Here is a 13989-nt window from a genome sequence, read left to right as displayed (position 1 = left end):
TACTCATTGTGACCTCAGGAGATACTCCACTTGCACCCACACCTCCTCCCTCGCCATCATTTGGGGCCCTAAACAGTCCTTCCAAGTGAGGCAACATTTCACTTGTGAATCTGCAGGTGTCTTCTATTCCATCGGTGCTCTTATTGTGGTCTCCTCTACATTGTAGAGACTGGGCACAAATTGGGAGATCGCTTTATTGAACACCTTCACTCCGATTACTGCAATGTAATAGTAGTCATCCATTTAAATTCCCCATCCCATTCCCTTGCTGACATGTCTTTCCATGGTCTTCTGTACTGCCTGACTGAAACCACCTGCAAATTGGAGGGACAACACCTCACCATTCAACTAGGCACCCTCCAACTTGATGGCATTAATGTCAACTTCTCTGGCTTTTGTAAAATCACCCCCCCCCCCCACTTCTTCCCCCGTCACCTTCTCCCAACTCTGTCTTTTCTTTCCCTGTCTCCTTTCACACAGTTGTAATAAATACCCACCTCTCCCCTTATCATATCCAATTGATACCTTTTGTTGGTCTGGATTCCTCTCCCAGCCAACATTATCTGAATTCAGAGAACTTCTGAGATTTCCTACTTCTGGCTCATTCTGATAATTCCCTGAAGGAGGCCTCAGACCTGAAATGTTGGCAATATATTTTTGTCTTTTATAGCTGCTCAAAGACCAGCAAAGTTCCTCCAGCATTTTCATCTGTTTTATTTTCCCACATTATTCTTCATTTGCCAGACCTTAATTAACCTTTGTAAATCCCTTTGTAGAAATTAGAGTGCGGATGCTGGAATCAATCTTGAAGGATTCCAACCCAAACATGACCATTCTTCCCTCACTGATGCTGATCGACACAGATTGTTTTAAATCACTTTGTACCTCCTTTTGTCCTCTTCACAACGTACTTTTCTTCCTTCATTTGTATCATTGGCAAGCTTAACAACCGTAACTTCAGAACCTTATCAAAGTCATTTATACAAATTATAAAAGTTGAGGTCCCAGCACCAATATCTTTGTTACCATACTTTGCAACAGAATCATCCATTTTTGCCTAGTTTCCATGTCCCGATCCCTACCCAATGTAATATACATCCCAATATGTTTCTGCCTAACCATGAGTTTTTATTTTCTGCATTAACTTTTGCTGCAACGCCTTCTCAAATGCCTTCTGGAAATCTAAGTACAGAAGATTCATGGGTTCCCATTTTTATATATAGTACATCTTAATTTTTCAAAGATCTTGAGATACACGAGGGAATTTGTAACCTGATTAAGTTAAATGACAGTTGTTATGGAAAAATAGATCATATTTAATTTTCTGGAGCTTTGATTTGAAAATGATCTCTGGAAACTTGCTGGAATGCATTTTTGATTTATTTTAATACGTGAAGGGAATGTATAAATAATCAGAAAACTGTGGGCACATGGAATGTTCCCACAATTTTCTTCATGATTTATGAAACCAGATGATTATAAAATTAGATCCTGATTGAATAAGGCTATACTGAATCAAAGGAGTACAATAAAATATCTGAATATGATTTACAACTTTGAGATTTAAAACTTTATATGACAGTGTATAACTTTAAGATTGGGATGTTATGTATTCTACATCATCATTCACCATAAAGTTTTTTGCTCAATTATCTTGGTGAGCTTTTTTGGTTTATTTTTATAACTTGATTATTTTCTTACTCCCATATCTAATAAAATACAAAAGATTACTTTTAATTAATAAAATGAAAGCTTATCACTCACTTAACCTTTTTTTTTCATTTTTATAGGAATTCAGTACAACAAGTTGAAAATTATTTGTTTCAATTCCTTGTATGTTTCACTGTTTATCACTGTGTTTGAACAGGGGTAATGAGGGCCAAGGATATGTTTACATGACCAAATTTTTTAATCCTCTGGTGGGGAAAACAGCAGAATTTGGATACATTATCATTATAAAGCCTTATTTTCATTTATGTCCCTGGTTGGATTCTTTGTATTCATTATTACTATGTGAAATTGCAAAAACAAAAGATTCCATTCTGTTTCTATTATGGATTATATAAACTCTGTAGGATTAAATTAATTCCATGTCCAGGCATACTGAATCTCCTGGATGTAATGAGTGTTAGAAAATCATGTAGGCCAGAGTGTTCATCTATAATGCATCCTCCTTAAATTTTCTTACTGATTACACACTTTTGTTAATTAAATGTCTTATATAATTTGTGAACATAACTTCTATTTTCTGTTCTGATTACTAGCCATTTCTATGCCAATTTTGCATTTCCTACATGTTGGGCACTACCAGTTGCCCCAATAATCAAAATGACAAAGACTGAGATGAACGATAGGCTTTACTGTACAGAAGACTTGAGCTGGTCTGGATCCAAACTAGGGAAGTGCAGGAAAGGGAGAGGTGGCCTGACCTTTATGGCCTGGGTCACAGGGGAGGAGTCCAGGTAAAAGTGTCATCAGGGGGCGGGCCAGCCCGTGCCTTTACCAGCCGATGACTATATACAATCCATATCATTACACTACAGTTTATCAATTGTTAATTAAATTATAACACAAAGCAAAGTCAGTTACAAAAAAGATAATACATAAATCCAGATTTGTTCAGCAGAGAAAAGGACTCTTCAGCCCACCTCGTCCACACCGAGCTATTTTCCCAAATACACTAATCTATATGCCCACGTTAAAACCATTTTATTTTATGCCTTGCATGCCTAAGTGCCTCTGAAATGGAGTAGTTGCATCTTTTCTATCACCACATCTGGCAGAGCATTCCAGATATCAACCACTCTGTGTAAAACAAAAACTTATCCCTAAATTTCCTACTTCTCAACTATGTACTCTTGTTTCCTGATTTGACTATTTGTCCTATCTATGACTCTCATAACCTTATATTCTCTCATGTCACCCTTCAGTTTCTTTTCCAGAAAAATGAGTCCAGTCTGTCTAATCTCTCCCTACAACTAAGTTTCTCCAACTGAGGCAGCATGCTCATGCATTTCCTCTGTACTCTCTCTATTGCAATTAATAAAGATTGTGCAAGGTCTTGTGTCACCTTGTACATTTTACTATAATTCCAAAAATAGACTATCATACAGGAAAGTCATTTATCAACTAAAAGATTTGTTTGCATATAAATGAGCAGGAAACCATTTCTACTTGTATGTATATCTGCTTTCAGTCGTTCCTCACAATATCACATGTTCCTTTTGGGCATTCTATTCTGAACTCTATCATGGGAAGAGATAACCAATTAGACAAAGAAATTCGAGACTTTGAACTCTGACATATAGCTAGACACAATCCACTGGAGAACTCAGGGTCAAGCAGTATTAGTGAGAGAGAAAGAATGATAGATATTGCACACCAAGAATGTGAATGTAGAGAAGAAAAGCTAGTGGGAGTAGGACAGGTACCCATTTTGGATTGGTGAACCAGGGAGAGGTGAGTCATGCTGAGCAGAGCCATAGATTGGCAGATGTCAGATAAAGAGAGAGAGAGAGAGAGAGAGACAAGCCAGATGGAGGAGGAGACAAACAGGATGGAGTGGGCGATTAGAAGACAAATGCTGCCAGAGAAGATGGTAGTATTAAGAGAGCTTTATATCGCAATTGGGCAACTGGAGCTGAGGTCCACGATCAGGACCATTGTGATCCTTTTAACTGATGGAGCAAGCTAAAAGGCAAATAGACCATTCCTGCTCATTTTTCTTTGACAAAAACGTTTAGAATACTAATAGTTTTTTTGCCAATTTTATACTTGTATACTATCTTTGTATAGTTATTATTCTTCATAATTCAACTTCTTCATAATTCTTCATAATGTCAAACAAAAAATGAACATAATCTCTTCCTTCTTCAAAGTGTTTTGTATTTTCTTTTAATTTAGTGTGAAAATAGTCTTGATGACTTTATTTCTACATCATCACCATGTACATGTTCTCCAGGACCACCTGGCCCTCAAGGAATAAAGGTAATACATGTTACTTTCCTTTGGATTGTTTTGCAACTTTCTCAAAGAATTATTCTTTGTTTTGACTAACTAAAGTTGAAGTGACTTGGCAATAATAGTGACTAGACAATACACAATTTATTCTTGGAAAACAAGCACTATATATTTCATAATTATTGATGGGTGGTGAAAGATGCATTTGGCATGCTTGCCTTCAGCAGTCAGGGCATTGAGTACAGGGGCATAGATATCATGTTGAAGATGTTGGTGAGACATCATAGAGTATGTACAGTTCTGGTAACCCAGTGACTGTAAAGATGTAATGAAGCTAGAAAATGTGCAAAAAAAATGAACAAAAATATTACTGTGTCTGATAAGCTTAAATTATACCAAGTTGGAGAGGCTGGAACTTTTCTCCTATCAGCAATGGAGGCTAACGGGGGACATTGTAGATGTTTATAAAATCAGTTTTTATCCCACGATATGGAATCTAAAACTACAGGCCATAGATTTTAGTGAGTGAGGGTGGGGGAAGATTTAAACTGAACCTGACAGATACCTTCTACACTCAGAGGTGACAGGTATATGGAATGAACTGTCAGAGGAAGTGTTGGAGGTAGAGACAGTTCAAGTTTATTATCATCCGATTACACAGATCCTGATTACACAGATCATGTCCAGTTCTGGTCTCCATATTTGAGGAAGGATATACTGGCTTTGGAGACGATCCAGAGGAGGTTTACTAGGTTGATCCCTGGGATGAAGGGGTTGACTTATGAAAGATTAAATCGTCTAGGATTGTATTCGCTCGAGTTCAGAAGAATGAGAGGAGATCTTATAGAAACATATAGGATTATGAAGGGTATGGATAGGATAGATGTAGGAAGGTTTTTTGAGCTGGCCGGGGAAACTAAAATGAGAGGACACAGTCTCAAGATTCAGGGGAGTAGATTTAGGACAGAGATGATGAAAAACAGTTTTTCCCAGAGAGTAGTGAATGTTTGGAATTTTCTAACCAGGGAAGTGGTTGAGGCTGCATCATTAAACATATTTAAAATTCGGTTAGATAAATTTTTACATGATAGAGGAATTAGGGGATATGGGGAGAAGGCAGGTAGGTGGAGTTAGGTCATAAATTAGATCAGCCATGATAGTATTGAATGGCGGAGCAGGCTCGATGGGCCATTTTTGGCCTACTTCTGTTACTACTTCCTATGTTCCTATGTTCCACAGTACAACCCGACAAAACTCTATTCCCTGGTCCTAGGTATAAAGCAGGTAGTCAACAACCAGACATAGCACACATGCAGACAAGCAATACATACATAGGGCAAATATAAATAGATAAAATAAATTAATAAATATTGTAAAGTGAATATTAGAGTCTCAGATGGTTAGTGTGAGCAGTTCCTTTGGTTGATCAACATTCTCATTGCCCATGGGAAGAAGCTGTTTCTCAGCCTGGTAGTGATGGCTCCTGTATCTCCTTCCTGGCAGGAGTCGTTGAAAGATGCTGTATGTGGGGTGATCAAGGTCGCAACAATGATCTCAGAAGATCACATTGATGGGGACCAGGGACACCCCAATGATCCTCTCTGCCCTTCTTATGCTCCTGTGGATTGACCCCCAATACAATTCTCTACAGCAACCGCGCCACACTGTGATGCAGCCGGCCAGAACATTCTCAATAGAAGTTCTGTAGAAGGTTGACATGATATTGGCCGGTATCCTTGCCCAGTTCAGTCTTCTTAGGAAGTGCAGTTGCTTTTGAGCCTTCCTGACAAGTGAGGTGATGTCTGTCCACAATAAGTCACTTGTGAAGTAGATTCTAAGGAACTTGCTGCTCTCTACCCTCTCCATTATCGTTATTGATGTGTAGTGGAAGGTGGTCATTACTGGTCCTCCTGAAGTTTACGATCATCTCCTTTGTCTTGTCCACATTGAGACTCAGGTTGTTACTCTTGCACCATATCACAAGATTTTCCACTTTATTTTTGTAGTGTGACTCATTGTTGCTGATGAGGCCAACTACTGTTGTGTCTTCTGCAAACTTTTTTTTATAATTTTTAAAAAATTTTCACACTATGAACCATATTAATCAAAATACACACAAACATTTCCCTCTTGAATATACAGTGTCATTTTCTCCCCTTTCCCCCCCTCCCTTCACCCCCTCCTTCCCACCCCTCTCCAAACCCATTAAACGTTCAACATATATGATACAATAAACCCATTAAACAATGTCATCACACAATGAAAATAAACATGAAAATTGTGTCATCTACTTTTACACAATGGGTCAGTTCATTTCGTCTTCCCATTCTACCATTTTAGGGGGTGGAGGTCCACGGTAGGCCCTCTCTGTTGTGTTCCATGTACGGTTCCCAAATTTGTTCAAATAATGTGACTTTATTTTTTAAATTATGTTATTTTTTCCAATGGAATACATTTATTCATTTCCATGTACCATTGCTGTACTCTCAGGCTCTCTTCTGATTTCCAAGTTGACATTATACATTTTTTTGCTACCACCAAGGCTATCATAATAAATCTTTTTTGCGCTTCATCCAGTTTAAGGCCTAATTCTTTACTTCTTATATTACTTAGAAGAAAGATCTCTGGATTTTTTGGTATGCTGCTTTTTGTGATTTTATTTAGATCTTCCCAAAATTTTTTCACTTTCTCACATGCCCAAATTGCATGTACTGTTGTTCCCGTTTCCTTCTTACAGTGAAAATATCTATCTGGTCCCATTTATTTAACTTTTGGGGCGTGATATATAACCTGTGTAACCAATTATCTTGTATCATGCGTAACCTCATATTTATTATATTTCTCATAGTTCCGGAGCATAGCTTTTCCAATATTTCATTTTTTATCTTTATGTTTAGATCTTGTTCCCTCTTTTGTTTGGGTTTATAGCTTAATATCAAAAAAGAATTACAAAAGAAATTTAAGGAATATGGAGAAATATCGCGGTAAAAGATCAACGCAAATAAAAGTGAAACGATGCCAATGAATAATGTGGATTACACAAAGTTTAAAAAAGAATCACCATTTAAATGGCAAACCCAAGCAATCTGATACCTAGTTATTAGACTAGATAATAATCTAGGCCATTGATATAAATTAAATTATCAGCCATTAATGAAGAAATTACAATATGACTAAGAACATTGGAAAGATTTACCACTAACACTGATAGGAAGGGTAAATTGCATTAAAATGAATATCTTCCCAAGGATACAATACCTATTTCAATCGTTACAAATTCCCTTAACAGACAAATTCTTCAATGAACTAAAGAGAATAATAAGGAAATTCTTATGAAAAGGGGGAAACCGAGGATAGCGCTAGATATATTAACAGAATGGTACAAAGAAGGTGGTTTGCAGCTACCAAACTTTAAAAATTATTATAGAGCAGCACAATTAAGATACCTTTCAGATTTTTATCAGACAAGGGAAAAACCAGATTGGACCATGATAGAGCTAGATAAAATAGGGGAGAAGGTACCAGAACATATGCTTTATAAGTGGGATGAAAAACTGGTGCAATATAGAAGTTCACCAGTACTGCACCATCTGCTCAACATTTGGAAGAAGATTCATGTAGAAAGGAAAAAAATAAATTACCAACTACCAAAATTAATATTGATGCAAAATCAACTAATCCCTTTCACAATAGATAACCTTTCCTTTAGAGAATGGGAGAGAAAAGGAATTAAAAGAATAGAAAATTGTTTTTTGGGAAATAATTTATTATCATTTGAACAAATGAAGTACAAATATGGAATAACTCATGGTACAATGTTTGCATACCATCAACTGAAAACCTACTTAAAGGACAAACTGGAAAGCAGACTGAGATTACCAGAAGGAAGCAGCTTTGAATATGTGATTACAGACACAATGATAATTAAAAGATTTATAAAAAACATGTACATCAAGCTGCAAGAGAAAGAAAATGTCTTCTGCAAACTTGATCATTCTTTTGGAGATGGAACTGGTGATGCAGTCGTGGATCAGCAGCATGAACGGGAGTGGGCTGAACACAAAGGCCTGTAGTGCAGCTGTGCTCAGTGTGAAGATTCTTGGTGTTCTGCTGCTGACCTGGACAGACTGTGGTCTTTCCATTAGCAGTATTTAAAAGACACTAAGACAGATACATAGATAGTTTTGAATGATATGAGCCTAATGTAGGCAAATGGGCGTAGCTTGATCAGCAAGGTCAAGTTTAACTGAAGGGTCCTTTTTTTTGCACTGTTTGAATTCTAACTCTAAATAGCTGAAAGATTTCAATGTGTTTAGGTTAAGTTCAAATAAAGTATGTACAGTTCTAGTCAATCCAAAATTTTCTTTGATTGTAATTTTTGTCTCAAACCAGAATGGTATATGGATGGCAAGGTGTCACCAGCATAATTTAATTAGTTTGCTTTGTGTGGGTACAAAAAAGAAACCATAATAATTTTAATTTTAATTCCAATATACTAAAAGTATTCATATTTTATGTAGATTGAGCTGAAAATTGGAGTTGAGCTATGTGTTTATACCTCTGATTAATATAATTGGACAAAACAGCATACAAGATTAGTTTCCCATAAAATTTTCAACCTTTCTCTTTCAGCAATTTCATAGCAGTTTCTTTAAACTGATAATTGATCCAGGTCATCTAGAATCTAGAACTTGGACTCTATTTGTTAATCCATCTCTTTAAAGTTGTCACTTAAAATTGAAAATGCTGGAAACACTACACAATAACTATGGAAAGAAAAAGAGTGCTAATATTTCAAATTAAAGTCTCTGACAGAATTGGGGAAGAATTTCAAAGATGATTGGTTGTTAAAGATAGGTGGGATTGGAGCATAAAAATGGAAACAAGATGAAAAGTAAAGTAAGAAATAACTGTTAAAACCAATGCTTTTTTTTTGAGAATATTTCTTCTAAGCTGCTTCCAATCCATGTCTATACCATTGTCAAGAGGAGCTTGGAGGGAATTGCTGGCCAATGTTTTGATACAAGACTTTTAAAGAATAATGGTTATATTTATTCTCAATGTTACAGAATATTGTGAATATTAGAAAATGTACTTGGTTTTCGATAGTTTCTTAAAAGAAATATGGACAATGAAGATCAAGAAAATAAAGTTAACACTTTAAAAAAATGTTTAATTGTTTCCATCATTACAGGATAAAATGAATAAAACATTAATCAAATACCCACAGCCAATGATACCAAAAAAAAGTACTTTTATATATTTCCCCCCATCCCGCCTCCCACCCAAAAATAAGAAAAGAAACATCTACCATTTAATATACAATAATATTAGCATAGAAAATAATTAATTGTTATTAAAAAATACTAATTAAGAGGAGTGGTTAAGATAGAAGAGGTGGACAGAAAATTATCAATAAAATCCATATATGGTTTCCAAACACTATAAAAATTTTCAACTCGATTCCTTAAAATCTACGTAATTTTTTCCAAAGGTATACAATTTCACATCTCATTATACCATCTACTTAATAACACTTCTCTATCATCTTTCCACGATATCACTATACATTTCTTTGTAGTTGCTATTGTAATACTTAACAATTTTTCTTGGTATTTGTCCAATTTCAATTTTATATCCTTTTCATAAATATCTCCAAGTAAAAATATTCTTGGATTCTTTGGTATCTTTATCTTCATAATTTGCCCTAATAATAAACTCAGTTCATTCCAAAACTTTTCCACTTTTTCACAAGAACACACTGAATGCAAAAAAAAGTCCCTATTTCTTTTGCACATTGAAAACACTTATTTGAATAATTAGGATTAAGTCCATTTAACTGATGTTGAGTATAATACAATTGATGAAGAAAATTATATTGAACCATTTGATATCTAACATTTTTTCATCACATAATTTTGACCAAATCTCCTCCTGAATTTGTATATTTAAATCTTTCTCCCCTTGTTTTTTGATTTATATAAATCTTTTTGTTTACAGTCTCTTGTACTCATACATCGCTTTTTAACTAGACTGATTTGAATGTATGCATTGCATGTTGATAACTTAAAATGCCTTGATTTTATTTTGAAAACTTATTTAACATTGAATTATTGTTGGTGGAGTCACGTGATGGAGTAGTGGCTGGTCAGGGAACTCCAGCCCTCTCCGGAAAAGTTTAAAAAAAAAGGCACAAACATAAAAATTAAAACAAAGTGAAAGTAAAGGTGGGAAGAAAATGGCAGCGAAGAAATAAAAGTCGAAAGCAACGGGAAGAAGAGAAGAAGAAAGAACGTCAGAAGAAGAAGGTGAAGGCCTTACCTGTCCGAGGAGGCCCACCGTGGAGAGAGAAGCCCACTCCCTAAGGTCAGTTGAAGTCCCGAGCTCGGGACTACAAAAATGGCTCGCGGAGCTAAGTAAAAGTGCGCAACCGCGCATGCGCATAAAAAAAAACTCTGACGGGAGGGGGGACCAGCTGAGGAGTCGATCTCCACAGCTGAGGATGACAGCTGCAACACAACAACAAGCAGAGAACATAGAAAACAACGAGAACAAGAAAGAAGAGAGTAAAAAGAAAACAAGGAAACAACTGATGACCAAACCAGAGGAAGAAGAAGAAGAACATAGAGAAATAGAAGAAGAAGGGAAAGGCAAGACAATGGATATATTTTTTTTAAGGAATATATGGAATCAGTAAAAGAATGGTAATTACAAGAATTTAGTGAAATAAAAAGAAGAATTAAAAGTACAGAAGAAAAAATGAATAGATTAGAGATGGTCATGTCAGATATAGGAAAAAGAGTGGACAAGGTGGAAGAACGAGAAACAGCCGTAGAAATGGAAGTAGAGGACTTAAAAAAGAAATTAGAAGAATCTAATAAAAAAGTTAAAGAGACACAAGAGCTGTTAGCTCAGAAGATAGATATAATGGAAAATTATAATAGAAGAAATAATATAAAGATAGTGGGCCTTAAGGAAGATGGAGAAGGCAAGAATATGAGAGAATTTATAAAGGATTGGATCCCCAGGGTCCTAGGAAGACCAGAATTACAGGAAGAAATGGAAATAGAAAGGGCACATAGAACATTAGCCCCGAAACCACAGCCACAGCAAAAACCAAGATCCATTTTAGTAAAATTCTTAAGATATACAACAAGAGAAAATATATTGGAGAAAGCAATGAAGAAAATAAGAGAAGACAAAAAGCCACTGGAATACAAAGGTCAAAAATTTTTTTTCTATCCAGACATAAGTTTTGAACTCCTGAAGAAGAGAAAGGAGTTTAATACAGCAAAAGCGATCCTATGGAAAAAATTTATGCTAAAGTACTCAGCGGTACTTAAAATAGTTATTCCAGGGCAGCAAAACAGACTATTCTCGGATCAGGAGGAAGCACGGAAATTTGCAGAACAACTACAAAACAGGCAGAGAGATGAAGACATGTAACGAGAGTAAAAATGACCACGAACTATATGTATGTGTGTAAAGGGGTATATATATATATATATATATATATATATGTGTGTGTGTGTGTGTATGTATAAATGTGTGTATATGAGTGTATCCATATTTAAAGGAAAATATATAGAGTATAGATAAGAATTAATAAGGGAAAGAAAGGGAAGAGAGGAAGTAAGGAGGGAATTAAGAGAGTGACCTTTGTTATATATGAAAATTAAAATCTTTTCTGGGGGGGCTGGGTGGGGAGGAGTTACGGTCACTGCGAAATCAGTTGACGCTTGCGAGTGAATTCGCAAATCCAAATGGAGAGGGGAGATGTGGTTGCCCAACAAGGGATAAAAGGCAACTCAGGAAGGGGAGGGGATAGTGGGGTTAAAGAAATTTTAGATAGGAGAATAAGGGAAATGTTTGATGTTTTAGAAATGTTGTCTTATAAAGTGTTCAAAACAAGAAAGCAGAAGTGGATAAGAAGGAAAGGTGATGATGAGGAAACGGAAAGGAAAGATAAACAAAGTATGAAATGGCTACGTTGAACTATATGACTTTAAATATTAATGGAATACATAACCAAATCAAAAGGAAGAAACTGCTAAATTTACTGAAAAAAGAAAAAATTGATATAGCATTCGTGCAAGAAACACATTTAACTGAAATGGAGCACAAGAAATTAAAGAGAGATTGGGTAGGACATGTAACAGCAGCGTCATATAATTCAAAAGCTAGAGGAGTAGCTATATTAATCAGTAAAAATGTACCAATTAAAATAGAAGAGGAAATAATAGATCCAGCAGGGAGATATGTAATGATAAAATGTCAGGTATATTTGGAGTTTTGGAATTTATTCAATGTATATTCACCTAATGAAGAAGATCAAAAATTTATGCAATATATTTTTTTGAAGATAGCAGACACGCAAGGGAACATACTAATAGGAGGGGATTTCAACCTTAACTTGGATTCAAACATGGATAAAACTGGGAAAAAAATTAACAGAAAGAACAAAGTAACCAAATTTATAATTAAATCGATGCAAGAAATGCAACTTTTAGATATATGGAGGAAACAACACCCAAAGAAAAAGGAATATTCATATTATTCGGGTAGACATAAAACATACTCAAGAATAGACCTATTCCTGTTATCAGCTCGTATGCAAGACAGAGTAAGAAAAACAATATAAAGCTAGAATATTATCGGACCACTCACCCCTGATATTGACAATAGAGTTAGAGGACATCCCTACAAGAATGTATAGATGGAGATTAAACTCCATGCTACTTAAAAGGCAGGATTTTAGAGAATTCATTGAAAGACAAATTAAAATGTACTTTGAAATAAATACGGAATCAGTGAAAGATAAGTTTATACTATGGGACGCAATGAAACCGTTCATCAGAGGGCAAATAATAAGTTATGTAACCAAGATGAAGAAGGACTACAATCAGGAAACAGAGCAGTTGGAAAGGGAAATAGTAAATATAGAAAAAGAATTAGCAATGAAGGAAGACACAACTAAAAGAAGAGAATTGGCAGATAAAAAAATAAAATATGAAACACTACAAACATATAAGGTGGAGAAGAACATAATGAAGACAAAACAGAAATATTATGAACTAGGAGAAAAAACGCACAAAATTCTAGCATGGCAGCTTAAGACAGAACAAACTAAGAGAATGGTATTGGCATCAAGGAAAAAAGACAAACAAATCACATATAATCCAACGGAGATTAATGAAAACTTCAGAGAATTCTACGAACAATTATACCAAACTGAAAATGAAGGGAAAGAAGACAAAATAGATGAATTTTTAACTAAAATTGAACTACCAAAATTACAAATAGAGGAACAAAATAAATTAACAGAACCATTTGAAATAGTAGAAATACAAGAGATAATAAAAAACTACTGAATAATAAAACACCAGGAGAGGATGGATTCCCAATAGAATTCTATAAAATATTTAAAGATTTATTAATTCCTCCCCTCCTGGAAGTAATCAACCAGATTGATAAAACAAAAGCTTACCAGATTCATGCAAAACAGCAATAATTACAGTAATACCAAAGACAGGCAAAGATCCACTCTCACCAGGGTCATATAGACCAATATCTTTACTTAACACAGATTATAAGATAATAGCTAAACTATTAGCAAACAGATTAGCCGACTATGTACCAAAAATAGTAAATCTAGACCAAACTGGATTTATTAAAAAAAGACGAACAACAGACAATATTTGTAAATTTATTAACTTAATTCATGCAGTAGAAGGAAATAAAGCTCGAATAGTAGCAGTTGCTATAGATGCCTTTGACAGAGTAGAATGGAATTATTTATTCAAAGTATTACAAAAATTCAGTTTACCAGAGAAATATATTAATTGGATTAAAGCATTATATAAGGGGCCGTTGGCAAAAGTGACAGTAAATGGATATATATCAAAGCAATTTAACTTAAGCAGATCAACAAGGCAGGGATGCCCACTATCACCCTTATTGTTCGCCTTAGCTATAGAACCACTAGCAGAATTGATAAGAACAGAAAATGAAATGAAAGGGATAAAAATA

The 13989-nt window shown here is 35.1% G+C and overlaps 1 protein-coding gene and 1 long non-coding RNA gene across 8 annotated transcripts in view; one reads left to right on the top strand and one right to left on the bottom strand.

The window, feature by feature from the left end:
- Nucleotides 1-13989, top strand: part of LOC138736468 (collagen alpha-1(XXI) chain-like) — a 330315-nt gene that overhangs the window by 84296 nt on the left and 232030 nt on the right. For all 7 annotated transcript variants that reach the window (XR_011340296.1, XR_011340298.1, XR_011340295.1 and 4 more), the window contains exon 8: nucleotides 3904-3987. Coding sequence is in view for 1 of the 7 variants with exons in the window: in XM_069886041.1 (XP_069742142.1) it covers nucleotides 3904-3987 (84 nt within the window). In the remaining 6 variants the exon portion in view is untranslated. The remainder of the gene's footprint in view (nucleotides 1-3903; nucleotides 3988-13989) is intronic.
- Nucleotides 1-13989, bottom strand: part of LOC138736470 (uncharacterized) — a 35698-nt gene that overhangs the window by 18042 nt on the left and 3667 nt on the right. The gene's annotated exons all lie outside the window — the stretch shown is intronic.

The sequence above is a fragment of the Narcine bancroftii genome, chromosome 6 (assembly GCF_036971445.1).
Source record: "Narcine bancroftii isolate sNarBan1 chromosome 6, sNarBan1.hap1, whole genome shotgun sequence".
Classification (NCBI taxonomy): Eukaryota; Metazoa; Chordata; class Chondrichthyes; order Torpediniformes; family Narcinidae; genus Narcine; species Narcine bancroftii.
This window is presented reverse-complemented; position numbering and strand designations above follow the sequence as displayed.